At 38.3% G+C, this 27,395-nt stretch overlaps 1 protein-coding gene and 1 long non-coding RNA gene across 2 annotated transcripts; both read right to left on the bottom strand.

The window, feature by feature from the left end:
* Positions 1–15,864: 15,864 nt before the first annotated feature.
* On the bottom strand, positions 15,865–18,677 carry LOC112173430. The gene is made up of 6 exons (XR_002925564.2): positions 18,502–18,677; positions 17,981–18,398; positions 17,680–17,763; positions 16,997–17,080; positions 16,392–16,440; positions 15,865–16,056 (listed from the first exon to the last, which is right to left on the bottom strand). It is a non-coding gene; the product is annotated as an uncharacterized LOC112173430 (long non-coding RNA).
* A 2,470-nt stretch (positions 18,678–21,147) lies between these two features.
* LOC112169619 (probable jasmonic acid carboxyl methyltransferase 2) lies at positions 21,148–22,530 on the bottom strand. Its single transcript, XM_024306675.2, has 3 exons — positions 22,246–22,530; positions 21,811–22,071; positions 21,148–21,727 (listed from the first exon to the last, which is right to left on the bottom strand). The coding sequence occupies exons 1-3, from the start codon at positions 22,528–22,530 to the stop codon at positions 21,368–21,370; spliced, it is 906 nt and encodes a 301-aa protein (XP_024162443.1). The 3' UTR covers positions 21,148–21,367.
* Positions 22,531–27,395: the final 4,865 nt, after the last annotated feature.

The raw sequence follows: 27,395 nt of genomic DNA, 5'->3' as shown, positions 1-27,395 counted from the left end.
CTTTGCTTCGGAAGAGATTGTTACATGACTCGTTGGTTTCTTGGTGGCTTCATCAAAGCATTAAGGGGAAATTTATCAAAACATATTGTTACATTAAATTTGGGTTATATTGTGTGCATGAGTAAGGCTAGGTGTGATGCCTAAGTCTCTATTTTTCTCATTAATTTAGTTTCTACATTTTTATTTGCTTATTTTATTTTATGCAACTTAATCTACTTCATGAAAATTAAAATCAACCAAACCGTTTACTACCACAATTTTAAATACCATCCTCATGATCTTTAGCTTCCAAAGGGCTAAGGTTGTGAATTTGTAAAAAGGTAGATTTTGCATGTGTTTTCTAGGTTTATTTTCGCGGTGACCTAGCGAGGGTAGAGTTACTCAATCCCTTAGGTACGATACTCTTACTTTTCCCCTTTACTAAAACTTGGCCTCCTAATCTTGGGAGTAGGTAGCCTCACACAAATTTGCACATATTTTCATATTCATGATGCCACCAACAAGTTTTTGGAGCCATTGCTGGGGATTGAGGTAAAACTCAATCCCTATTAGGTTGCCGTGGGACTAGAGAACCCATTTTTTCTAGTTTATCTTTATTTTTTTGTTTAGTTATTTGGTAGTTTTTTGTGTGGTAGTTTAATTTTCAAAATTTCTAAAAGTACTTTGGGTAAGTAAATTAGTAAATTGTGGTAATAGAAGGACTAACAAAAAAGATTTGAGCATGTTGAAGATGATGAAAATAGTCTTGCCTATTTACTCTTTGCTTATTACTTGTGCAATTTCACTTTTTAGTTAATTTTTAAATTTGTTTAAACATAAAGTGCTTTGACTTATTTCTTTAAATTAGAATTTGATTAGAACTTGTAGTTTTTAAGAAAATAGGATTGAGATTCCAACTTTGTAACGTCGAGTTTATTCACTCTTCACAAGTAGGTTCTTCCGATTGGATACGATGTCTAGGTAAGATTTGAATGAGAGAAGTGTACTCAAGTGAGCTTCGGCTCCACCAAAATCTCTTCCTACTCTTACCTGGTCGTATTTCATGAGGAGTTACGGAACTGTTGAGTGTTAGACAACACCCAAATATGGATTTCTTTTCCCTTTTGCTTTTCTAATTACAAATTCTAATTTGAGTTCTAATTTTCTAGAAATAGTTAAAGTTTTAATTTGAGTCACATTGGACCTTGTTAATGTCCTTAAACTTAAACCCGGATTGGCGGACTCCAAAATGAAAAAAAAATAAACCAAGATGAAGAATTTGGGAGTTTAATGGAGCGTTGGCCTAGAGCAAGCATGGTGTGTTAAAATTGAAGTGTGAGGTCCTCTTTGGTTCTAAGTGCAAGGAGCTTAATGGATGGCAAGTGCCTAACTTGGCCTTGTGCGGTTATCACCTAGTTATGCATTATGGAGCTAAACGGAGGATCTTCAAAGAGTTTGCGCTTTCTTAAACCCTCATTCTTATCTTTCCTAAGCATGATCAATTGTGTTTATGTGTTTTTATGTTAATAAATTTGTGGCTTCAAGAGTTTTGGATAGTTATTTCACCCTTGGTCAATGGATAAGACACAAAAGATTTAGCTTTTATTGAAAGGATTATCCAAAGTTCAAGTGTGAGGTGGCTACCCTTATTCTCTTGCCATGTAGTTAGTTTAATTGTTTTGATGATAGTCTTGGCCTTTGTTGATGCATGCTCCCCAAAACATTGATAGGATCTTAATAGCTTCATTATACATTAAGGACTATATGATGTTTTAAGTGTGAGGTGCTTGTTAAGCCAATGTTTAGTTTGTTAATAAATTATGTTGACTAGCATTAGGAAGTTTTTATTTGGTCCTATGCTTTGCACATGATTCGCAATTGTTCATAACGGCACATTGAGGACAATGTGTGATTTAAGTGTGAGGTGGTAAGGCTAAGTAATTACATTCCTTATCATTTTCTTCATTTGTTACCCTTATTGAAAAATTCATAAAAATTGAAAATTTTTGAAAAATACAAAAAGATTTTGGCTTGCTTGCGTGGTTCCTAAACCAAAATAACCCCCGCCGAGGATGAGACCGAACTTATGTCTAATTGGATTGATTGATTTTGAGCATGTTTAGCGATTGAAGATCAATGCTTATTTAATAAATGGATTTGGCGTTTTGTGCTCACATGCATTTAAACTTATATTGCTTATGCCATTTTGGACGCATTAATGTGGGAAAGATGAGGACTAAATTTGTTGAAACTATCTATGCCTAATTATTTGAGCTTTTGAGCCTAAGAGAGTGCATACATAGTCAAAATGCACTAGTTCTTTCATTGTGTGATCAATTCATCGTGCATGTAATCAAGAACTTTGTCACGCCCCTGATTTTTTACATAAATAAAAAATCTATATATAATCTCATAATTATACATGCGTGATGGTTCAACCATCAATACAAAATACCTGAAAACTTTTTGCCTTTTAAACCAAGTACATATTGATGCCCTAAACCCTCAAAGTTAATATACACTCACTCTACAGAGTTATATATTACACAAGCTTACGAATTAAATTGTCAACAACAAAATAAAACGTAAATGCTCCTCAGAGCTTACTACAACGGAAGTCTTTATAACGGTAAAGTCACAAAATTGGCTTCCTACCGTAATGCTACCAGCATGCCACCTCAGGTTCAGCCACGATTTCCCTGACCTGCAGGATTAAACCCTACACCATTTGAATGGTGTACCGGGTTATCACACAACAAACCCGGTAAGTTTTTGCAAGCCCTTATGAGTAACTCAATACCACACATGCACGACTTGCCCAACGAGGAAACCCATCAACTCGTAAAAGGGAACACACACCCTGTTTTCCCAAAACACACACATTCTTTTCCCAAAAGGAACAAATACAAGTCACCCCGTGACCAAAAGCATAATAATTGAAACTCTGACAATTAAATATGATACACAAGTCCTCTCAGGACATTTAAAAGAAAGAATCCTCGAAACTCCCTTTTAAAACACATTCTCAAATCAACACAAATCACCACGTGACAAAATCATAATAATTGAAACCCTGACAATTAAATATGATACACAAGTCCTCCTAGGACATTTAAAAGAAAGAATCCCCGAAACTCCCTTTTAAAACACATTCTCAAATCAACACAAGTCACCCCTTGACAAAATCATAATAATTGAAACTCTGACAATTAAATATGATACACAAGTCCTCCTAGGACATTTAAAAGAAAGAATCCCCGAAACTCCATTTTAAAACATGTACTCATGAGCATCAGATAGCTCCCCGCTACCCCCTATGATGTACCATGGCAACAGACTAGAGCTCTAACTGATCGTATCCACAAACCCGGCCAAAGGCGTGAAGTCCCAATATATTTTCCTGAGGTCACTCCCAGCATCCCCGAATCCTCGGACCTCTCTGGTCGTCAGATCAAAACCTTTCAAAACGGTCACTTAGAACCAAAAGTTACTTAACTCACAAAAGGAGATGTCATCCCGTGACCTCCAATCATCAGACCCCCCCGGTTGTCAAATCAAAACATTAAATCAATTCAAAAGGAGAAATCACCACTTGTGACTCTCAGATCTTCCGACCCCCGGTCGCTAGATCAAAACATTAAGCAACTCACACCAAAACTTGACACTTTTCAAAAAACAATAGGAATTCCCAATTCCTAAAACAACGTTTCCCGAAAAGTCAAGCCTCAAAACAATATAATGAAACCAATCAATAGCTATTGCTTAATTGACCCATCAACCCATAAGAATATACATATTTCATGTATATATATATATATACACGTGGTCATTCGCTCAGGAATGCCACTAATACCAACTATAGTTTGCAGTTAACTAAATAACTCTCAAAACAATAATGGTAACTCCGTTCGTAAATGAACGTTGTAAGATTACTCACCTCGAAACTCCCGCTGTGTCTTCAATACAGAACAAAGCAGCCAACCCACAAAACGACCGTCCAAGAATACTTTGTCAAGTACCTAATCACAATCAGTTTCCACTTAGTAACAATTCACAAACGATTTAAGTTTGAAACCCCTGTTTTGAACTGAAATCCCCAAAGTGACGCCAATTGAGGCGAAACCACATCCGCGACCACCCAATGTCTCCGGAATACTTCTACGATCGATATGTCCAAACCACATGTCGATCGGACGCTCGGATCCTCACGGATCGAAGCATCAAACGGTCTAAAACCGTAAAAATCACAATATATTCATACAATCTCCAAAAATAACAATATATTCATACGATCTCCAAAAATTGCGTATTATATATCAAAACGCTCATACTACCAGAAACTAACCATTCCATGGCCGGAAGGCCACCATAACGCCGCCACAATCGGCGGTGCAACCACCTAAGCCACCACCGGCCAAAACTCAAAATCACAACAATCAAGCCATCCAGAAATGTTCATCACGAAGAGTAGAGTAACTTTCATACCTGGAACTAAGTCTGGTTCGGCCTAGATCGTCCTAGATCAAGCTTGCAAGATCGGCCAATCGCTGCCATCTGATAGAGCCCCAGATTCGTTGTGCACCCCTGATTTTCAAACTTTGATTTTTCACTCCACACACAAAATCGTCCCTCAAGGCGGATATAGGGATGATCAAGAGGAGGAGGAGATTCCAAAACCACGAAGGATCGGCCGAGAAGTTGCCGGAAAAGTGAATTTCCGACCGGGTCCCGATCGCATCGACTGTAGCTGCTCCGATCTCTACTTTCCGGTGGTTTCCGTCGCCGTCAAGCACCAGAGGGAGGACGGCGAGATAAAGGCGACCACGTCTGCTTTGGTCTCTTCGCCGGCGGACGTCAGGAACTGCCGGAAAACTCGGGTCGGGTCACTTGGTTTGGGTCGGGTAACGCGGAGGCTGAGGAGAGAGAACGGAGAGAAAGGAACCTTCCGGAAACGGAATATGAAATTATGAAATTATTTTCGGAAATTCCTTATTGATACCAAAATAGAAACTTCTTCCAATGGCCATAACTTCTTCATACAAACTCCAATTTTTGTGTTCCACATGTCCACGAACTCGTATCGACGCGCTCTACAACTTTCGTGAAGGAAGTTTTCGGAGAATCTCAACGTATCAAAAGTCAACCTTGAACCCCCCCCCCCCCTAAAGTCATACTTTCCGAATAAAAATTCGTCTGAAACACTTCCGCTCTATCCCCGAGCCACGAAACCATCCGATAATCACTAATTAAATTCTAGAAAATCCTCAGAAAATAAATACGAATTTCCGGGGCATCACAAACTTGCTCCAAATTTTTCGAGACTTTATATCAAGCATGAGTTGTTATTAGGGAAGACCAAGGCATTAGGAATCCACCATGGCCAAATAGCTTTTGTCCTTAAAATGAAAATCCATTAGTAAGCCAATTTGAGCCTATATATATAGTGTTAGCCTTTTCATTTCTCCACCACCACAAATGTCTACCTTTTTAAAACTTAAACACTTTTCCTACCCCTTCTAAGCCAAGTGGTAAGCAATGAGAGTCCTATTGTTAGTTTGGTGCTTGTAAATGGGTCTAAGAAGTGTGCAAAAGAATAAGTGTGAGGTGGATAGAGTATTGTGTGCGTGAGCTACGGGTTGTAGCCAAGAAAACAAAAGGTTGACCCTAAAAACATATTCAAAATATCAAAAGAATTACTCAAAATCAATATGGACTAGGGTCACGAAAAGAAAAAAAAATAGAAAATGAAAAAAAAAAAAACAGAAAAAGTGTTGTGCAAAAATAGTGTGTATGAAAAAAAAAATACAAAAAGAGTGTGGGTTGTACAAAAGGGGGAATAATAGTTTTTATAGTCCTTTAGTTTTTGGGTTTGTGGAAAAGAAAAGGAGGTTTTACAAAGCACTTCGAGCCAAAAGAAAAAGGAACTCAACAAGAGAATTGCTTACTAGGAGGCTTAGAATTTGTAATTTCCTTTCCCTTCATTTCATTAACCCCTCACCTAAGCCCCATTACAACCTAAATAAAAGACCTTGTGATCCAAGAGAACTCATGCAATGATCATGTGGAGAAAAGATGGAAGAGCAAGCCTATAGAAACCATGACAATTGAATTGTTTTTGAGTGCAAACACTAACCATTAAATACTTAAGTGAAAATGAGTGATATCCATGTGAGTTTGATGGTTAGACAAATGCAGTTCAAGTTAAACCCACATGAATCATTTACAGTGGCACACATGGCATATGAATATACTTTGTTGACCATGACTTTCCAAATCCAATTATTAGCTTTGCATTTCGAAAATTTATTGTTTGAGCTTGCTTAATTGAAAGTCAAATCAATAAGTCATGGTTCTCTGAGGGAAAATGGTTAAACTCATCAAGGATGCAAGTGAGCCTTTTAGTTTGTTCATGCTAGTTTAATTTATGTTTTTTTTGCTTGAGGACAAGCAAAGTGTAAGTGTGAGGTATTTTGTTAGGTCCATAATTACCTACAAATTATTCCCCTAATCTTGCACTTTTGCTTAAATTTTGTGCTTATTTATATATATTTATTATGTTTTCCTTATCATGCTAGGAAATGATGTAAAAGCTTGGAAGTGCACTAAAAAGTCAAGTTTAGCACATTTTCCTACTCCGGCTAGGAGAAACCGAGCTAGGTAAGGAAGGAGGAGCGGCAGGCTGACCAAATGAACTCCAAATGAGTTGAAACTTTCCATATCCATTCTAGACATCCTAAAGATCATTTTTTCATGAAGAGTGCAAGAGCTAGTTCGGAGTGAAAGGCCTTCAAAAGATCGGCACAAATTTCTGACTAAAAGACGAAAACTGCAAAACTGGACCTGTACGATTCCAGCAATATTTCCGGCCAAACCACGGCGAACTAAGCTCTGAAATTTTAACTGAATGATCTACACTCATGGATGAACATTTGGTATGAAATAAATCAAAGGCCAATTCCAAACTCTCGGTGGAGATTCAATTGAAGGAAGAAAGGAGAAGAAAGTGCGCAAAGGAACAAAAAATGGGTCAACGGTGGTCAACGACGGATTCCAGACATTTCCAGCCAAGTTGGCCTGCCAAGAACATGTGTGGAGGACACTAAAGAGCTGATTAGGGTTAGAGACTTTAGGTGGGAAGACATGAGGTCTAGGTTATTTTGAAATTCCAAATTTGAAAGATAACAAGTAGTCTCATTCTTACACCATACACCTTACACCTTTGTCTCCCATTTATTACCTTTTTCCCCTAAACAATGACCCTTCTACCCTTACTTTTCTCCTCCACCAAAATATCTATGGGCTTTTTAGGTCATTTCTATGTGGAGTTAAAAACTAGATCTACATTTTGTGCTTACACATTTGTCAATCACATCTAGCCCTTCATTCCTTTTGACCTCCTCCCTTGATTTGAATTTCCTTGGCCTTTAAATAGCCCATTTTCTCTCCCCAAAACCGTTCACCCTTTCACTCTCTCACTTTGCAACATCAAAATCTCTCTTTTCCCTAGTTCTAGCATAGTTTCTCTCTAGTTTTTCATAGCTAGTTCATAGTTCTTTGATTTTGTGTAAGAGGGAGGTGTGTAGCCACTTAGGTTGCACCATAACCGAAGTTTCTACACACTTTGATCAATCACTTCTCTTGTTTCTCATGCATTCAAGCCTTGTTCTTACTTTGTTCTTGAGATTTTGTGGATTTGTATAGTGATTTGGGTTCTAAAAACCAAAATCCCTATACTTTGAAGCATTTCTCTTCTCATATAGAATCTAGGAGACAAAGGAGACATCTTGTTCTATTGGTTTGGCTCCAAAAAGAGTCAAAACCGTGGGTATATCACTTGTTCTCCACTCTTTGCTCTCTTTTATTTGTTATTTATGTTGTTTATGTCTTGTAGTTGTGTAAATATGAGTTGTGAGTAGTTGAATTTGGGGCTAGGGCTAACTTGTGCACAAAACAGTGTAATCTTTATGTTCTTTGATGTTTATGCATGTTTTGAATCTTTTGGCTACTATACTTTAATGTATCCTAAGTGTGTTCATAGATTTATCACCTAGAAGCATGCTTTAGGAAGTTAATGAATCGGAAACATGAACTTGATAAACTCTTGATTCCGTGATCTTGTGTAGCTAAATAGGTGGTGGCTTAGCTTATTCCTACGGGAAGAACTAAGTTGCTTGAATTTCTTACCTTGAAATTAAAGCATGATGTTGTGAGTTTAGGTTCCGGAAGAATTTAGGCTCATGGCACCATAGGCCATTTATAATCTAGAAGATTTGAATGGTATAAAGGTTGTGTAATTTAGCTTTGCTTCAGAAGAGATTGTTAAAATTGCATGACTAGTTGGTTTCTTGGTAGCTTCATCAAAGCACTAAGGAGAAATTTATCAAAACATGTTGTTACATTAAATTTGGGTTATATTGTGTGCGTGAGTAAGGCTAGGTGTGATGCCTAAGTCTCTATTTTTCTCATTGATTTAGTTTGTACATTTTTATTTGCTTATTTTATTTTATGCAACTTAATTTACTTCATAAAAATTAAAATCAACCAAACCGTTCACTGCCACAATTGTAAATACCATCCTCATGATCTTTAGATTCCAAAGGGCTAAGGTTGTGAATTTGTAAAAAGGTAGACTTTGCATGTGTTTTCTAGGTTTATTTTCGTGGTGATCTAGTGAGGGTAGAGTTACTCAATCCTTTGGGTACGATACTCTTACTTTTCCCCTTTACTAAAACTTGGCCTCCTAATCTTGGGAGTAGGTAGCATCACACAAATTTGCACATATTTTCATACTCATGATGTCACCAATAGAGATGTCGGTGGAGCAAGGCTCGCTTAAATACCACTAATCTCATAACTTTCCTAGACATCACACTTACTTTTGGTGAGCCTACTTTGAAGAAAGACTTAAACTATTGGGATTTACTACAAAGTATATGGCAATTGCCTATTACATCTCTTGGAAAAATAAAGACTTAAACAGAATTGGCAATCTATTGATCCCAGCCAGATTTGAAGTCTTCAACCCTTTACTCTAGATCATCTTCTTGAACTTCTTGTTCCACATAGTGAGCTTCTGTTGCTTCACAATATGTTTTGTAGGCGGTGACAATTTCTTTACGAGCTCTACAAATGTGTGCCCAATGACCGGATTCTCCACATCGAGAACATACATCTCTTTACCCAGACTCCATTGATTGAGGCGCTTTGAAATCGTCATTTAGATGGCTCTTAGTGTTGGTGGCGCCACCAACATGGCTAGAGGCGTTGCCTCCCTCTCTCTTTCCCCGTTGACCTCTTCGGTTCCATGTTCGCCTATTTTGGCGGTTACCTTCCCAAGTAGAGCGATTATGTGGTGACCCGAGAGAGGGGTCCCACAGCGCTGCTACCCCGAGCCAATGAGAAACCGACATGTCACGAATGACATCCCGATAACTCATCAACCCGAAATCGCAAGGCCTTTTGGGTTCAGACTGTTGGTTTACAAAACACTTTCTTAGACCAAGCATTTCAGCAACCGAATAGCATATTTTCAAAGGCGGAATTTAAAGTGGGCTAAATGATTTGGGCTTACAATAGGAGCCCAATTTGGGAAATAACAAATCACTAAGTAAATATAAGTATGAGAGACGAGCCCCAGGGTTGTGGGTCTCTCAAAATTTTGTAAATAAGCGAATAGGAAGCGAATAAAAATTAAATAAATAAGTAACTTCAAAGTCCGATTAAGGACCAAAACCTTCTTTGGATAAAGTTTAAGAGAAATGCGCCAAGCAGGGCCATGTGCCTCCCCTGTACGCTTCTCGACCACATGCTCGAAACCTGCACACTATTGTAGGGGTGAGCTTTCGTCCTCGCATGCCCAGTAGGGGCCGACCCAACCATGCTAGGTTTGAAAGATAATATACTTGAAATTATTTACAACATAATATTGTGCACGTTTATCGAAAAATACTTTAAGAAAAAGACAACCACAAATATTTGTTCTCTTTTATAAAAGGGAAAATTACTGGTCCCCCCGTACTTTTTGGGATTCGACAGTTCAGTCCCTGCTATTCCAATTTTAACAGATAACTCCCCAAACATTCAAATTTCACACCATTTGGTCCAAAATGACTATTTTACCCCTCACTTATTCTTTTTTTTTTTTTTTATTCTTCTCTCTCTTTATATATATATATATATGTGTGTGTGTGTGTGTGTGTGTGTGTGTGTGTGTGAGTATATATGTATGTATGTATGTATGTATGTATGTATGTATATGTATATGTGTGTGTGTGTATATATTTTTATTATTCTCTGTCTTTTTATATATATTTATATGTATATATGTGTGTGTGTACATATACATACATACATATATATATATAGATATATACATACACATTAGATATATATATATATATATATATCTACATTATTCAAAATATATATATATATATATATCTACATATACATATATCTAATGTGTATGTATATATCTATATATATATATATGTATGTATATGTATATGTAGATATATAAATATATGTATAATTTTATACATGTGTGTGTGTGTGTGTCTATATATATATATATACACACACACACACACATATATATATGTATATGTATATGTCGATATATATATATATATATATATATATATATATGTATGTATGTATATGTAGATATATGCATATGTGTGTGTGTATTAGATATATAAAAAATAAAAAAATAAAAAAAAAAGAGGAAGTGAGGGGTAAAATTGTCATTTTGGACCAAATTGTGTGAAATTTGAATGTGTGAGGAGTTATCTGTTAAAATTGGAATAGCAGGGATTGAACTGTCGAATCCCAAAAAGTACAGGGGGGGACTAGTAATTTCCCCTTTATAAAACATATGCAGCATGCTTCACACAACTTGGAGCTCCGAGATACTTACTTGCCCGCTAAAATAAAACAAATCGGTGACCGACCCGGTTCGTCATCCTTCGAGAACCGGCCAACTACTCTGTAGTCCTTGTGACTACAAGTAGTGAAAGTGTCCATTTCCTGGCTCTGAGTCTCCTATGACTGGTTCACTGTCTGTACACACATTTCCTCGACAAACATAGAAGCACAGCCCCCTCCGGAGGTTCACGGTTATCGACACCGTGGGATCCCTAGGAATCTACGCGTCTAGGTCTCATTCACTTTTAGATCACAAGTACCAACATACAATGGGTACAGTATCTCAACATGCAAGTCTAGCCTCGGTTATGGAAACACGGATATCACGAGGCATCGACTAATGAACAACCAATAACATACTTGCAGGGAACATATTATGATACTAGAGCATCCCACATATAGAAAAGCCTCTATCAAGGAAGGGACAGCTCACCCTACCTGGATATGGAGTGCTCGTCCACAATGAGATTCGTTCTCAACTTTCAATACTTCGTCCAGTTCCAAAGGCACATGCACAAGCCCTTTATAATAAAATTAACCAATGAGTAACTTGACGTTATTATAACTCAACTAACCAAGCAACCAAAACATTTATTTAATTTTCCTTAAAGTCCATCGGATTATCCTTTTATAGATAAAATCTTTACCCATTCCCAAACAATCCAAATGGCATAGCATTTGAATCATTTTGGATATGGTAATCAAACTTAACACATATGTCTATTAAACATAGCTCGGCTCAACTCATTTGACCTTTCCTTGTTTAGTATTCGTTCGACAAGAAAAACAAAGGATAATTTACCATTCCCGAATGACTTTGCTTATTATGTTCATTCCGGGATATGGTAAATAAGAAAGTACTTTAACTGTTACTATTTCATTAACTTTAATGGAAAATCCTTCTTTTAACTTAATGGCATAAAGTCCCCTATTGATACCCATTTCTGCCTTGATATGGCAGTATCCATATCTCTTATTTTTTTTCATATCAACACTTCTTTGAAAGAGCCCACCGAGTTAACCATTACTACACTTCCAAAATTTACAACAGATTCACTTCTTTAATTAAACAAAACCAATCCTCTAATTGCTATAAGCTCATTTACACTCGTTCATTCAGGCCAAGTTTCGGACATAACTGATATTGCACAGAACCAAGTTTCATTTCGCGTATTCAATAAAACCACATCTTCAATTTACATAATCAGACCAAGGCAATACATATCTAAGATACCCAGACCCTTACCACAACTTCTTTTCCAAATAGAAACCAATTCCTCGTAGCTGTATCTCATCACCGTTAACCTTTCGGATCCTAGCAGGTAAAACACAATCAATAATCAACCCATCACCAATCTTTGTATCCAAATCAGAAACTGCAGAATGTCCTCACCGTATCTGAATTCGATCAAAGCTATCCCAACAGCTCACCTTCTCCAAAAACTTCATATCGCATATTCATAAATCTTACACAGTCCAATCAATAGAATTAGGGATTTCATTCCACTTAAACCAGAAAATTCAATCAAAAGGGGAAACACGAACGTTACCTAATAAAGGTGATCTAAAGCTCCAACAGCCGTGAGATGCGGAGCTAGGGGTTTCTCACGCTCCAACGGTGGTGCGTGCTGCGCGAAGTGGCTCTATTCAGAGTTAGAGGTCGAGGACATGGGGTTTTGGTGATTGACGCGACGCTGATCCTATTTCTGGAGGTGGTGTCACTCAGGCGAGGCCAGAGAACGGTGAATCAATCTCAACAGAAGGAGAGATTCTAGTGGTGCTCATGCAGCCTTGTCCTGTTTTGGTGGATGGCTAGACTTCTGGGTTTTCCTCCTCCATGTCTACTAAGCTAAGCAATAGTGGCGGTGTGGCGAGATTATGGTCAGAATTCAAGGAGAGATTATCTACAGTGGTTTGGTAGCTTCAGGAATCGCGTGTGAAGGTTGGGGTTGATGCATGGCGGTGATTCTAGGTGGGTTTTGGTTGGGTTTAGGTGCGGCGTCAACTGGTGGAAGCGGTGTGATGAGATGGTGGCCGGAGTTGGGGTCTCCGGTTGTGGCAGAGGGAAGAAGAAGAGAGTGAGCGAGAGGTCGGGGGAGAGAAAGAGGCGCGGCTGAGAGGGGAAGGGAGAGTTTTGAGGTTTTAGGGTTTCTATTCCTATTTATACTAGTGTGTGAGAAATGTCGATTTTGCCTTTTCGACAAGTTACAAAACTCCACTAGCTAATTGCTTTCGATTTTGGGCACGTAACATTTTCTTTTATTCATTTTTCGTCGGAAACTTCCTAAGTTACTCATCGACTTCGTCCTAGGCCCAAACCTTGATTTCGTAAAAATTTAAAAATCCAAAACTTTGTTACAACTCAATTTATCGTATTCGAAACTTCAACAAACGGCCACCTCACGAAACTTCGGTAACCTTCTAGGCCCAAATCAAGGAATCTCGGCCCAAACTTAAATCATAAGGCCCAATAGGTGGTCTCGACACCAAGACAATCTCTGAAATCGATTTCTTCACTTATATCACCTTGCAGAAAAATCTTATTGGCGAAAATTACCTTCTAAAAAATTAAACAAAATTTTTGGGGGCTCACACTCCACCCCCCTTAAAATAAATTTCGCCCTCCAAATTTGCCCAATGTATGAATGAGAGAGGTTACTTCTTTTCACCTCAGACTCGAGTGTGCACAAGACATAGTTTTACCTTCCTCTGATACTTTTTGAACTTTTACCTTTCACATGGTACATCTTACTTCACTTATGGGGATGACCTCATCAAACTCTCTAACCATTTGTTTTTTGCAAATTGCGATTTTCCTTAATCATATTGGTGTGTGTATACGTATACATTTGATTTCAATGTCTCATCCAACTCCTCTGAGCTCAATACCATAGGCAATGACATTATCACTTTAGCATTTCTGAAAAATTCAAAGAGCCTTAAAACAAATCGGGGACTAACACTTAGTCACCCACTAATCTCAATAGCAGCATACTACAAAGTAGTGGTAAGTCCACTTATCAACCTTGTTTCCACAACTAAATAACCAACACTTCAGGGTAAGAATTTCTCAAGCGTTACTTGTAGACAATTCACGTGGAATACCCCATCACGCGTCAAGTTACGCAACATAATAATATTAATAAAACTTTCACATTTTGTGCTTCCATTAGCTACATATCCCAATTTCGGGGTATTTTTTTATCACTTCACCAAGTGTTCCTATTATACTCTCCATAGGATGCACTGCTCTCCATGAATCATGATTCTTTTCGATAAGTATCTTGCTGAATAGCAACTTCGTTGCAACCATGCGATAATCGCCTACTTTTCAAAATCACTGAAGACAAAATTGATGTCTACACCAAATTTCCGTTCAACGAGAGTAGAAAATCACTCGGGGATTTGAACCTTAAATATGAGTAGCAACCAAGGAAGGAAACTAAGCTTTCTCTGTATGTCTAACATAAATAACTTTCGTAGAACGTCACCAGGAATGACACGTCAACGATGTCATCGCTGACTTCAGCCTCGTAGTTATCAACGATCTTGGTTGTCAAACCTTATGCACCCTTATTCATAGCCCTAGCGGATACTGTTTACTCCTTGAACAAACAATTGTGACAGCTTGTCCGTATGACGTCGAAACCAAGCACACGATTCAGTAGACTTAATGTCACATTGTAAAATCACAACACTTAGGTATCTACTACACGTCATGAGACACCAATCAATAGGTCGCTTGGCATTGACCCAACAAACCGTCCAATGCTCAAGGCATCAAGTTGCAATAATACTTTGCGATAAAGCTTAACGAAATTCGAGGATCATCAATCGAAGTTGACTCCTCAGAATTTGTAAAGTTAGTAGCATTTCCATTCACGGTCTCGACCTTGAACTATCATCTTCACCCTACGAACTCGTTTGATGTCAAAACTCCAAAAATCATTGACACGGAGTTTGTATTTATGTTTGACGCATTTAATTTTAGTGTGTTTAATTGAGTTCTAGGATACTTAATTATATACATATTTAAGGACTCTAAAAAACAGTCCTCTATCCAGTAGTCGTTGTAAGTCATATACAAGGACACTGGAAAAGTGTTATCTTTTCCCTAATAGGACACTTAAACTGTGTCCTAAAGGCCAAAATAAGTGTCCTCGTATCCAATAGAAGACACAAAATGTGAACTCATATCAATACAAATGTGTCCTCTTTTACCTACCAAGACACATAAAGTATGTCCCCAAATATGAAAAATAAGTGTCCTTGTATCCATTAGAAGACACATAAAATCTTTTTTCATATTAATAGAATGTGTCCTCTTTTCCCTACTAGGACACATTTCTTGTGTCCTTAAAACGAAATGAAAGAGTCATCCTTTGCTTATAGAGACATAAACGAAATAGGCGGTAAAACCGAAATGCCGAACTCGTCCCGAACCCCTACCGAAAATATGCGGGACGGGACGGTATCAAAAATATGAAAATCACTATTCGGCCCGGCCCGTACCGAACTAAATAAAACGGGACGGGATCGGTATTAATGTTTTAAATACCGAATGGGCCCGGCCCGTACCAGTTTATATATATACACACACACACACACACACACATTTTTATTTATATATTATATACATGTATATACAATACAATATCTTCTTATGAGAGTATGGACCATGTGCACCTCACCTTTTCGCAACACTCTCTCCCTTTCTGTGGCTCTCTCTCCCTCACCCTTCTATCTTTCATTCCTCTCGGTTTCTAATCTGTGATCTGCCTCCCGTCGGTACCAACTTTGGAAAATCAAAATCCCGTCCCAACCCGTACCGAAATATATTTTCGGGATCAGGTTCGGTATCACTCAGTAACCGGCCTGTCCCGGCCCGTGCCCAGCCCTAATTAACGGTAACCTTAAAAGTTGAAAAACCATCCAAAAATAAGATATATCCAAAGCATCTTAAAACCACCAAAAGGACTATTACTCACTAAAATACATTAATATACAATACAAAATAAGTCTAAAGTGACTACAAAATGATTTGGAAAATATATCTTAATGAATACTCCGCTAATCTTCTTATTGGATATCAATCATGAATGAATGCAGCACTTCATTAACTCCACTGGTTTCTCCTTGCCAAATAATATCCTAGATAAACAACCCAGAAAACATACAAATATTAGATAATTGCTAGAATGTGTTATGTACATAGCAGCCATATAATATTATCAAAGAACACAAGAATCCCTATGCAGTAACACAAGCTAATCACAAGAATGAATCATTGAATATGATAACAGAGAGACTCATAAATTCAGAAAGGGAAACAAAATAGACAACCATAACAGAAAAAAGAAAATTGTCTGCAAACTAGCTGTCATTCCAAGTCTGCAAACATTATCACTCATTTCTGCATTTGAAAAATAAATAAGCAGCAAGAAACTAATGCATGTGGGAAAGATACAAAGAAAATATGTACAAACCTTCAATGTAACAACTCAAAGCTGAGGATTCCATGGAAGGACTAGTATCCTACAATAAACAAACTAGAATTAAAACTGTTCTGAAAAAAGGGGCAAAGTGAACTATAGAAAGTGTAAGTAAATTGGCTAAGCATTTTATTCTAACAAATAAAGAACCCACACCAGAACTTAGTAGGTGAAATATCCACCTCTCAGGTAAATTCAATCAAGTCGAATATAGTCATATCCCTTAGCCAATCAATGAACATTAAATTTCAATAAGCACTGATACAATAGTGATACTTGCATGAACATTGTGATTAGTTATGAATACAACTAGTTAGCAAGTCTGACTAATGTGGTAGTGGAAACAAGAAACTAGCCCTCGAGCCACCCCCCAAAAGGAAAAGAAACTTCAGCTGCAAACCCAAAAAGTAGCATTATTAATCAAACACATCAACATTAGTGAACTTGTCGGTATTTCCTAGCAAGAAAGGTTTGACATTACAACACTGGATGATAATGCAGTAACAACTGAGAAGGATCCCCAGAATATAAACTTTTACAGACCAGAGGCTCAAATGTTCGAAATCTAAAACTACAAAAATTAATCCATTACAACTTACTTAAATGATTAGCAGATAGTATAAAATCATGGCCCGGATAACTCATCTTTGACTTGCCATAGTCTGTTCCTCTAAGTGCTAGCACTGCAAAGCAGTTCAAACATTTACAATGCAATAAATACAAAATTTGACAAAAACCAGCAACTCAAATTTGGCAGTAAGAAACCTCAGAACACCAAAAAAAAAAAAAACCTCAGAAAGCACATATGTAGTTTTACCTAATATCCTAAGATCTGAATAACTGAAATTGGAACTCAAGCTTAAGCATTGAAAGGGCAATTACTCACCTTTGTTCATTCCAAACCCCTATGCCAAATGAAAATTGATTGAGCTTACAACAGATCTAAGGTATGTTGATTTGTATAAGCATATAATAAACATAGGATATATATTAATGTCTCAGCCTGTTATATATTAAAACGAGCCCAAAAATATCCTGTCTCAGCATGTTCCAAATGCAATATATATTAATGTCTCAGCCTGTTATATATTAACCTTTACTAATCTAACAGTCCCCATTTTATTGGAAAGGAATACATATCTGATTGGCATGAAGAATCTAAATCATTCTTATATATTCAAGAATTCAAACAGATATAAATTGCTCATCCAACACATCTAGCACTAAATCAAGTAAATCATGAATCAAAAACTCAAACTGTATTCACACCAAATAAGCCTACCTTATACAATGAACCAAAACCCTCCTTCTTGATCATGGTCCTGGCAACTTGTCCAGCTGATCCCTGATCCAATTGAATTCTCACCTACACCAAAACAAACACAACGAAAACCCATTAAACCATCAATCCCATTAAACCACATTACACCACTAAACCAAATCAAAATCCGAAATAGACCCACAAATCACAGATCTGAAACCCATCAAAAGAAACCAACTTTAAGCTCAAAGACCCGAGTTGGAATCATGAGTCCAATCCAAATATCACAAAAGTTACAATCTTGACGAGTTTCAACACTCACCTTCATCATATCGATAGGTTGGATGACTCAGGTAGCAAGCATACCAGAACTAGTTGAGATGCGAGCCACGCGCAACATCAGTGCGAGCCACTCACCTTCATCATATCGATAGGTTGGAAATCCAACAATCATATCCTCTCTCATTCATACATTGGGCGGGTTGTGCGGCGAGCCACGCGCAACATCAGTGCGCTGGCGGCACTGGAGCTCCTCAATGGCATCGCGGAGGGGGTCGGAGGCTTCTAGGGACAGCAGCTAGGTTGGGGGTTTGGGGAGAGACGACAACGAATTGCTGAGAGGATGAGAGGGTTTCGGCCTCTGCGGAAGAGTAGATGGAAACAAAACTTAAACCTCTAGCATCTCATCCACATAAATAAGGACTATGAGTCGACCATCTGGCATACCATCTAATTCCGATCTGGATACAGGAGAAAGCCACAGTCACATTATAATCTGCATAGAGCATATAGATCTGGCAAGAAGAAAAGGCTATAGACAGATTGAGAAGAAGAGGGAATTACCCATATGTGGTGAGATTTATTTTGCTCAGAGCTAAAGTATCAGAGCTCCAATTTGTTCGACTTGGAAGAGATGCACAGGGAGAGAGAGTGGGAGAGAGGTCAACTGAAAATTAGAGATTCGCACTTTGGCATGTGTGGGAAAAAAAGTGGGAAATTTAACCTTCGACAAAAAAATTCGGCTGGGCGAGCAAACTATTGCTCCTATTTTTTTAAGTCGTCCTCATAGGGTTATTAGGACGCTTTGAAAAAAACGTCCTTAAATGGTGTCTAGTAGTGATTAGAGCTTTGATTATATTAATTCAACTTCTTTATAGTGTTTGTTATTACTTTTCAGTAAGTACTGACGGTCAGTAGCAAATGTTGTAAGTACACTGATGGTCAATAGCAATATCTGTAAATAGACTTACCCAATATAATTGTCAATTACTAACTGTGAATATCAATGACAAGAAGTATACAGATTCTTAGATGCAACGCCAATAAGTATATTGACTTTTAGTAGTAATGTGGCAAATATACTAACCCTCAGTAGTATTACATATTTGGGAGAATTCTTGAGTACCTTGGTGTTTGCCATACCCTCATTTTGTTAAATATTTTGGACCATTGGATTAGTAATATATCTAATGGTTCAAAATATTTAACAAATTGGTAACTTGTTTAGCCCTTAGCCTTTCTAATTATGCTACTCATTTCCAATAAGCAAAAATGTTAACACAAACTACCAATTGAATTGAAAACAATAAAGCCAATTAATGTTTGATTATCAATTGACAATTGACAATTATGATTTTTCCTTTTTCAAAAAAAAATTAAAAGAACCTTCTATCCTAAGTTCACCGAATTACTATTAGTTAAATAGTCTATATTACTAATTAATTTTTTTATTAGTGAATTAATGTTTGATTAATGCTTGTTATTAATGGATAATTACACAATTGAAAATTATGTTTTTTCCCTATTAAAAACAAAACCTTCTAACCTAAGTTCGCAAAATTAGTATTAGTTAAGTAGTCTTTATTACCAATTAATTATATCATTAGTAGTTTCCTTAACCAAATATAATTCTTTTTACATGCATTTCATGACAACCACAACAATTAGTGTAAAATAAATAATATTTGTTTTAAATGTAGTCAAATGAGAACCTACTTTAAGACTTATTTACTCAAATGAGAATCTACTTTACTTTAATGAGAACCTATTACAATTACCACTTTTAGGAATTAATTACTCAAATGAGAACCAACTTTACTCTAACGAAGACCTTATTTACTTTAATGAGGATTTTTTTTTCTAATTACCACATGTGTCCTCAAAGTGATTACATGAGTCCTCAGAGTAGTAAATATTATATAAAATAAAACATGTATGAGAAATGTTAATGTCCATAGTTTTACCCATCCACATTTGTGTAATAAAGTTCTCCCTTGCGTAATGAAAGTAATATATTGTGTAATGTCCATCGTCGAATTAGTAATTACTTTTAATCGACGTAATTTACCACAAATTCCAACAATTGATGAAAAAAAGAAAAATTTTGTTCTAATTATAGTAATTACTCCACCTAAACTAATGTAATAATTTATGGACAATTTAACAAGTATGACAACAAATTTGTTGTCAGAGTGGTAAATCTTTATGTTTTTATCATTAATGAAATGATTACTACAATGACTACACATTTTACCACAATCACAACAATTGATGTAAAAGTGGTAACTTTTGTCCTATTTATAGTAATTACTCAACCTAAACTAATGTACTAATTTATGGACAATTTAACAAGTGCAACAACAAATTTGTTGTCAAAGTGGTAAATCGTTATATTTTTATCATTAATGGAATAATTACTCAATGACTACATATTTTACCATAACTCGAAACTATTGGTGTAAAAAATGTAACTTTTGTTCTGATTGTAGTAATTACTTCAAAAACTATACCATTTACAAGATTACCAACTATTTTACAATTCCGACAACATTTGTGTTGTGAACATGGTAAAATTAAAATTAGACCAAAAGATATGTAACAACTCAGTATTGTAAGGAGCTTCTCCACTTGATAATCAAGGTTCTAAATTTGATAAAAGTTGTCCAAATATGATATTTACATCTTTGACCACTCAATTACAATAACCACAACAATTGTTGTCATAAGTCATAATTGTAGTTCAACTATGTGTAATTTATTATTTTGACAATACTTGTTACATGATTTTTAACAATGTTACATATCAAGAAAGAGTGTGTTGTTAATATGATAAATTTTATTTTTAAAAATGACACTTGTCAATATTTAATTAGGTAACCTGTTGACCAGTTCAGAAGGTTTCCACTATATTAATTTACTAAAAATAAAAAAATTAAAAAAATAAGGGTATGACATACATCAAGGTACCCAAGACGACCCCTACATATTTGTTGTTGAATATGATAGTACAAGCTTCCAGGCTCACTCAACAATTCATCTTCTTCATTTTCATTGGTTACTATTTAATATTAATTTATAGAGGTTTATATTTGGTAGCAGATATAGTTTAATATTACTACTGACAATCAATAGCAATATCTTAATGAAAAATTTTGATGTGATGGCAATTTCATAATTTATCACAACTTGAATGTTTAATTAGAATTTGAATTTCTTTCCGCAATTTTAAGGTGTCCGCACGAATTTCCAGTATTTGCATCATGTTCATGATAATTTAATTGACTAACTTAACCTTAATGGTAAAAACCTCAAGGCTAGCTAGCTAGGAATTGCACGCTACAATTTGAAAATTTATTCAACAAAACAATAAAACAGGGAATCCACCACAATAAACAGAAGCGCGCAATAGATCTCTGCAGCACATTCATATTCAACGCTTCTTAGTTAACGAGATAACCAGGTTGATGAACTGGCACTTCTCCTTTTCCATGTGATCAAGAACATCTTCTTCAAACCTGCGAAACAAATCGTCCATGGCTTCCTCTCCGAATTGGCTGGCCAGAATAGGCTCTCCCACAGCTCTTATGTCAGTGGACAGTATTGCTGCCCTCGCATTCTTGTCAAAGCCACAATTTGCTTGTTTTATATAAGAGTCCCAGTCATTTCTGAAAACTTCGAGGTTTTGCAGGGTAAAAGAACCTTCAGCCTCGACAACCTCTTTCACCTCATCCGTTGTTGGTATGTAGTATGGCATATTGAATGTGTCCAATTTTTCCTCTTCAATCAAACCCTGAAAAATTCATCATAGTATGTTAGTAAGAGAAAGATTATCGTTCCCAAAATGAAGGAGTCTAATGCCTGGCACATGCATACATCTAAAACCATGTCATGGAGTTTTAATCCGACAAATTCCCAAATGCAGAGGGGATCTTTGCTATTTATGCTGCCCATTGTTGTGAGGACCATACTACCTCCCGGGACTAGCTCTTGTGCCCGAGACCACAGAAAGACTCTGAAGTCCCTTTTGAATTGCTCAAAGTATTCATTAAACACAGCGGGTGAGCTTGTCTTGGCTATATATATGTTCCCCTTGTTCAGTCCCTCTCCTCCTTTCGTCACCAAACCTTTTGGGACCTGCGCATAGAGATCATGTTGAATTTCCATTAGTCAATCATTGAGGCATATATTAGCATAATATATTAGTTTGAATTAGGATTTATTTATTTTTTTTAAATAAAGAAGGAAAAAGAAAAAAAAAACAAGAAGAAGAACAAAACCGACGTGCAAACGACAATCAAGAGTATTTACCTCAGAGATCCACATGAGAGCACAAGAAGAATGAACAAAGTGGAGAGAGTTGTCAGGGAAGAGCCTCCCATAAAAGGAACCAGGCATTGCTGCAATGAAACAAGGACCCGACTTGTTCTCATGTTCTTCATCGAGCTTGTTATAGAAGCCAGGCAGTGACCTAAACACCGTGTTGAAATCGTTCCGGGGAAGGTCATTCAAGAATGCTTGGAGGGATGGCGGGGGAAGGTTGAGCTTCCGAAACGTGTTCTGGATGATGGCTATTGTTGGTGCCAATTTCGGCATCAACGATTCAACGGAGGTTCCGTTGAAATCCAAGTGTAAAGTGGTGGGGTTGTTTTCTTCAAGTGGGCCTATCTTTTCCTTCGATTAGTTTGACTACGTGAGTAGCCCTGGTCATCCACTTGTGACTGAAGGCATGCCCTGGTAGTCCTGTGCCTAGCCTTGGTCGTTCACCTCTTGTGACTGAAGGTATGGCCTCGGGCTTCCTACACCTGATCCTGGGCCTCCAAGCTACCTTGTTTGGTGAAACTGATAGTCTCGTCTCGGACTTCCTTCACCTGATGCTGGGCCTCCAAGCTCCTTTCTTGGGTGAAACTGATAGGCTTGCCTCGGGCTTCCTCCACCTGATATTGGGCTTCCAAGCTCCTTTCTTGAGTGGAACTGATGATCTTGCCTTGGTCGTGCCATATCCTCTACTTGACGCTGGGCATCCAACTCCTCAAGTTGGCGGAGCCCCATGGAAAGGACCTGCAAATGTGAAGAGATGGAAAGTTATCGGAGGACCAGCCTAAGGCCGGCCAAACACACTCCGATGCCTAAGTTAGATAGGTGTGTTTGAACATTTATGGAGATTGGAGAAGAAAGAATGATGCTTAAGCATTTTGATATAAGAATGAAGTTGACATGTCAATAGAGAAAGAGAGAGAAGAGATTATGCATTTTGGCATAGCTTTGGGAGAGAAGAAAGAGTTGAAGTCCTCCCCTCAGCCTTGTGAAGGCTGGGTATTTATAGGAGAAGAGAGTTGATGTGGAAAGGGAAAGGCATGGCTCAATCCCATAAAATCGGGGTGTCAGCCCCCCACTCTCTGCCTACTGACACTCCAGGATGGGCTGACAGAGTTGGTACGTGACAGGTGTCACCATGATGTGGTCTGATTTGGTTGAGATGGAAAGGACAAAGTATGGGTTCTTCCTTAAAATCGGAGTGTCAGCCCATACCTTCTGCTTGCTGACACTCCAAGGGATGGCTTTGACAGAGTTGGTGACAGGTGTCACCACCATGTGGTCCGATATGGTTGGTGAAGGGTCAGTGTCGCCTATCCAAGCTTCCTTTTCCTAGAATTACTCTTAGGCCATGCCTTATGTCGGAACTTGACACGTGGCATGGTTGGTGAGATTTTGCTTTGATTGGTGTTCCATGTCTCTTCATGACGATTACATTTGCGTAGCTTGAAGGTCAAGGCTTTAGCCTTGGAGCTCGTGGTCATGATCCTTAGAGGTCGAGGCTTCTAAGCTTGGGGGTCGAACTCTTGGTCTTGGGGATTGAGACTCTTGGTTCCTTTGGAGTGTGCTATTCCAGTAGTGAGGTCGTGATATGCTTTTCCCTTGCCATCCAAGATGGTGAGTTAATCACATGGTGACCGTCCGAGACTTAAGAGGTGGAGATCCAAGGTTAAAGACTTGGAGTACCAAAGTGAGGCATCTCACTAGTCATGATTATTTCCATCTTAGGGTTATCTTTTCTTTCTCGATGAAAGGTTTAAGTGCGTTGAAATGTCAGAGTCCTACGTGGACTCTTTGACATTTCAACGCGTACCACCTGGAATGGGTTGAAAAGTCAAAAGTATTTGTCGAACCAAATTATGACATCAACAAGCCCCCAGTTCCCTGGCCAAGCAAGGCTTATGTTGGGTAGGGAACTCAATATGAGGGAGAATTTGGTGAATCTAGGCTTGAGTAGGTGGTTCTTAGTGGAAGACCAAGAGTGGATGTAAAAAAAGTTAACCTCGTTGTGTGGGGGTGAGTTTCTATATGTGATAGGCCATCACTATGGTAGTTTGAAGGTCGAACTACGGAGGTCCTATGTGGATGAAGACGACATCCTCGACTAGGGATGATGATAACCTTGAATGTCGAAGGACCACGGTAGGAAACTGAACTCATTGTGACTGATCTCCAATAGAGAGAAGGGTAACATCCTTGACAAGGGTGAGGATAGGTTAAATGACTTCCTTTTGTTTCCCTTTGAGCTTTAACTATTGGCTCTAATTTAGCACATAAGTGCATTGTCCCTACTTTTGCCATAACTAAAATATTAGCATAATTTATAAGGGAGTGTAAGACCTCTAACTATTGTTCGGTCTAAAAGTCTCACAACTAGTGGTCGTGGCAGTTGAGAGTCGATCAACCTCAAGTGTTCGTTGCGAGTTTCGGCCATTAAGACTCTCTTACTTGGCGACTCAAGTGAGTTGGACCTCGAGTGCACTATGTGTGTTAGTCTCAGTTGTTAAGACTTGCTCACCTGTGACTCAAGTGAGCTGGACCTCGAGGGCACTCTGTGAATTGGTCTCGGCTAGCGAGACTCTTTCATCGGTGGCTCAAGTGGGTTAGACCTTGAAGGCACTCTGTGAGTTGATCTCGGCTAGCGAGACTCTTTCATCCGATGGCTCAAATCCTTGGGGTGTTGGAATACCAAGGATGTCTATTATACAAACTACTACTATATTTATCTTAGATGGACTTCTATTGAGATAGCTATACCTTTGTGTTCCAATAAACTTTTAGGAGTTTATATATAGATAGATTTGTGGAACTGGTACCCCACTTGGTCCGCGTCTGGGCATTGACACAGGTTCATCAGTAATGAGCTGATGTAACCAGAGTTAATTAGTCATATGCTTAGCACGGGGGTCTTTGCCGAATTGTTGAATAGATGGATATATTTTCAAGCTAATTCGTTTGTGCAAATTCCGATCTCAACATGATTTATAGCATGCAAATAGTATAGAGACACATATAGTAGATACATAGAACGCCATATAAGATGTAAAAATCAATACATAATAGAATTGAGCCCCCGGCTCTCTAGGGCTAACATATTCCTATTGGTGTTCGAAAATTCATCACTCTTGGCATATCAAGGAAATCTTTAAAGAGGATGTAATGGTGCATGTGATCATACTTTATGATAAGACAAATAAGTAACTTAGAGTAAGGTGTACCGTTTGAGGTGTAGCTCGCTCCTTTGAATGTGACTTGTTCCGGACGGTGTCTCCATGTGGGCATTTTCTTGATGCAGGCCTTTGGCAACAAAATTGGTGGAGTAGTGGCACGTCGAGACCTTTTCGGTAGGAGTACAGGTCTAAGGGCAATAAGATGGTAGGTTGAAAGCTCTTTCTTCTTCTGGGGTTAGCTCTCCTAGCTACTGATTTTTCGCCATATTGGTGAATGGGTATTTTCGCCATGCATGCAAGACTTGTGAACCCATCTATATGTTCGACTCATGTGGTAGTACTCCCGCAACGCCAAAATCTCAAGATTGTCCAAGCATTGAAATATGATCAAGCGGTGGATGCTCAAGGTCTTTGCGCCGGTTGATCAACGTTGTCTGGTCCTAGTAAAATAGTTGAGATCATCGAACGAACACCAACATGGCATCCTCTCGCTAGTGCGCTGTCATCATTTGATAGACATCGCCAAGTCTACTTTAAGGATTACTACGCTTTGAAGCTCGTCATTATCCGACATCTTTGCGCTGGTGGTGCAGCCATCAGATTTTTAGGGAGTTAGTATAGCAGCGAAGTCGAGGACATAGGTGTGTTCCTAATTGAGGTCAACCTCCTGATCATGAAAGGATGGGGGACTGGAGTCCCATAATCTTGATGCTAACATTGTGTAAGATTTGTGGATTGTCGGTGATGATATATTGATGAGGTTGATCGATCATCTTTGATCAAAGCTGCAACTTTCTTGTTAGGGTTGATGAGGATCGTGTACGAGATCTCCACATCAGTCATTTATCCAACAAGCGAACATAGTCTTTCTATGTTGGAACTCTAGGGGTCTGGTCCATGGCTCAAGCTGCCTCCTCATGTCTTCAAGGTTTGATTTGTCGTTACCTCATTCTATAACATCAATTTTTAGCGACATGTTGATCAATAGCATTTCCATCGTCTTCTTGTCCCGTTAGGTGTTGGTTAAGACCTATGATGGTGGATGCATGCTGAAATTCCAATGAAGGTGGAGGGTGCGCCCAAGCTTTCTCCATTCTTGGAGAGTCAATTGAACCTCCATGGCATTCGAGCATCGTGCTTCAACCATAATAGCATTGATGAAGCATGAGTCATGTGCATCCTTTTAGCTACATGTTACGACTAGGAGCTAAAGTCTCTCTCGCCTTGGTAATATGGTGGCAATTGGTGATGGAGCTCCAAGCTTGTTGACTACCATCGTCAATCTGAGTAGTGGACTGTCGATAGCTAGACGTCGCCTATCATTCATCTTGATACTTCTTATGGCAGCAACGGTCAAAGACTTCTAGCATGAGTGGATTTTAGTCCTTCGTCTTCGGTGAAACAAATGGTCTTGTCGTCAAGCATTTCGAGGTAAATTTTTCGCTCTTCCTAGCCACTCCAAAGCTTTTACAACTCTCTCCTATTACGCCAGTGTCCTGGGCTGCCAGGCGTTGGGGGTTCGGGACCTCTAGTTCGTTCCAAGGCTGCTACTTCATCGAGTGGTGGTCACACAATGTCACGAGAATTGAAGTTGCTCGTCATTGACTATGCGTTGGAGGTTCCTACGCGTCCTTGTGAGCTATCATCTAATGACTTGGATGTTGAAGGTAGGGCCGTTGCTGGATTTCTACTAGAAAGATTCTCCGTGTCAGGTAGCGTGCATGATCTTTATGTGAATCTCCTGACTACACCATTCATCAAATCTACATACTTTGTCTGATCATCAGTTTCCAGCTTGAATTCTAGTGATGGTGCTCCAACGATTATAATCAGCTCGTCACCATCCAGTGATAATAATGATTGGCAGGGGTGATATGAGGATCAATTGTGTTCGTCAGCCTGGGGTGGTGATGGTTGCTTCGTGTTCGCCAAATCATAAAAGTGTTTGTCTTTGCGACGTTGGTCACCCTTGGT

The sequence above is a fragment of the Rosa chinensis genome, chromosome 6, assembly GCF_002994745.2.
Source record: "Rosa chinensis cultivar Old Blush chromosome 6, RchiOBHm-V2, whole genome shotgun sequence".
Lineage (NCBI taxonomy): Eukaryota > Viridiplantae > Streptophyta > Magnoliopsida > Rosales > Rosaceae > Rosa > Rosa chinensis.
This window is presented reverse-complemented; position numbering and strand designations above follow the sequence as displayed.

Bases quoted from the DNA above. Each gene is read 5' to 3' on its own strand.
- LOC112169619 (XM_024306675.2), bottom strand. From the start codon at position 22,530: ATGCCGAAATTGGCACCAACAATAGCCATCATCCAGAACACGTTTCGG. The intron at 22,072-22,245 runs GTAAATACTCTT...CTCTATGCGCAG, and splicing joins CTCTCATGTGGATCTCTGAG to GTCCCAAAAGGTTTGGTGAC. The intron at 21,728-21,810 runs GTATGCATGTGC...TGAATTTTTCAG, and splicing joins TCCATGACATGGTTTTAGAT to GGTTTGATTGAAGAGGAAAA.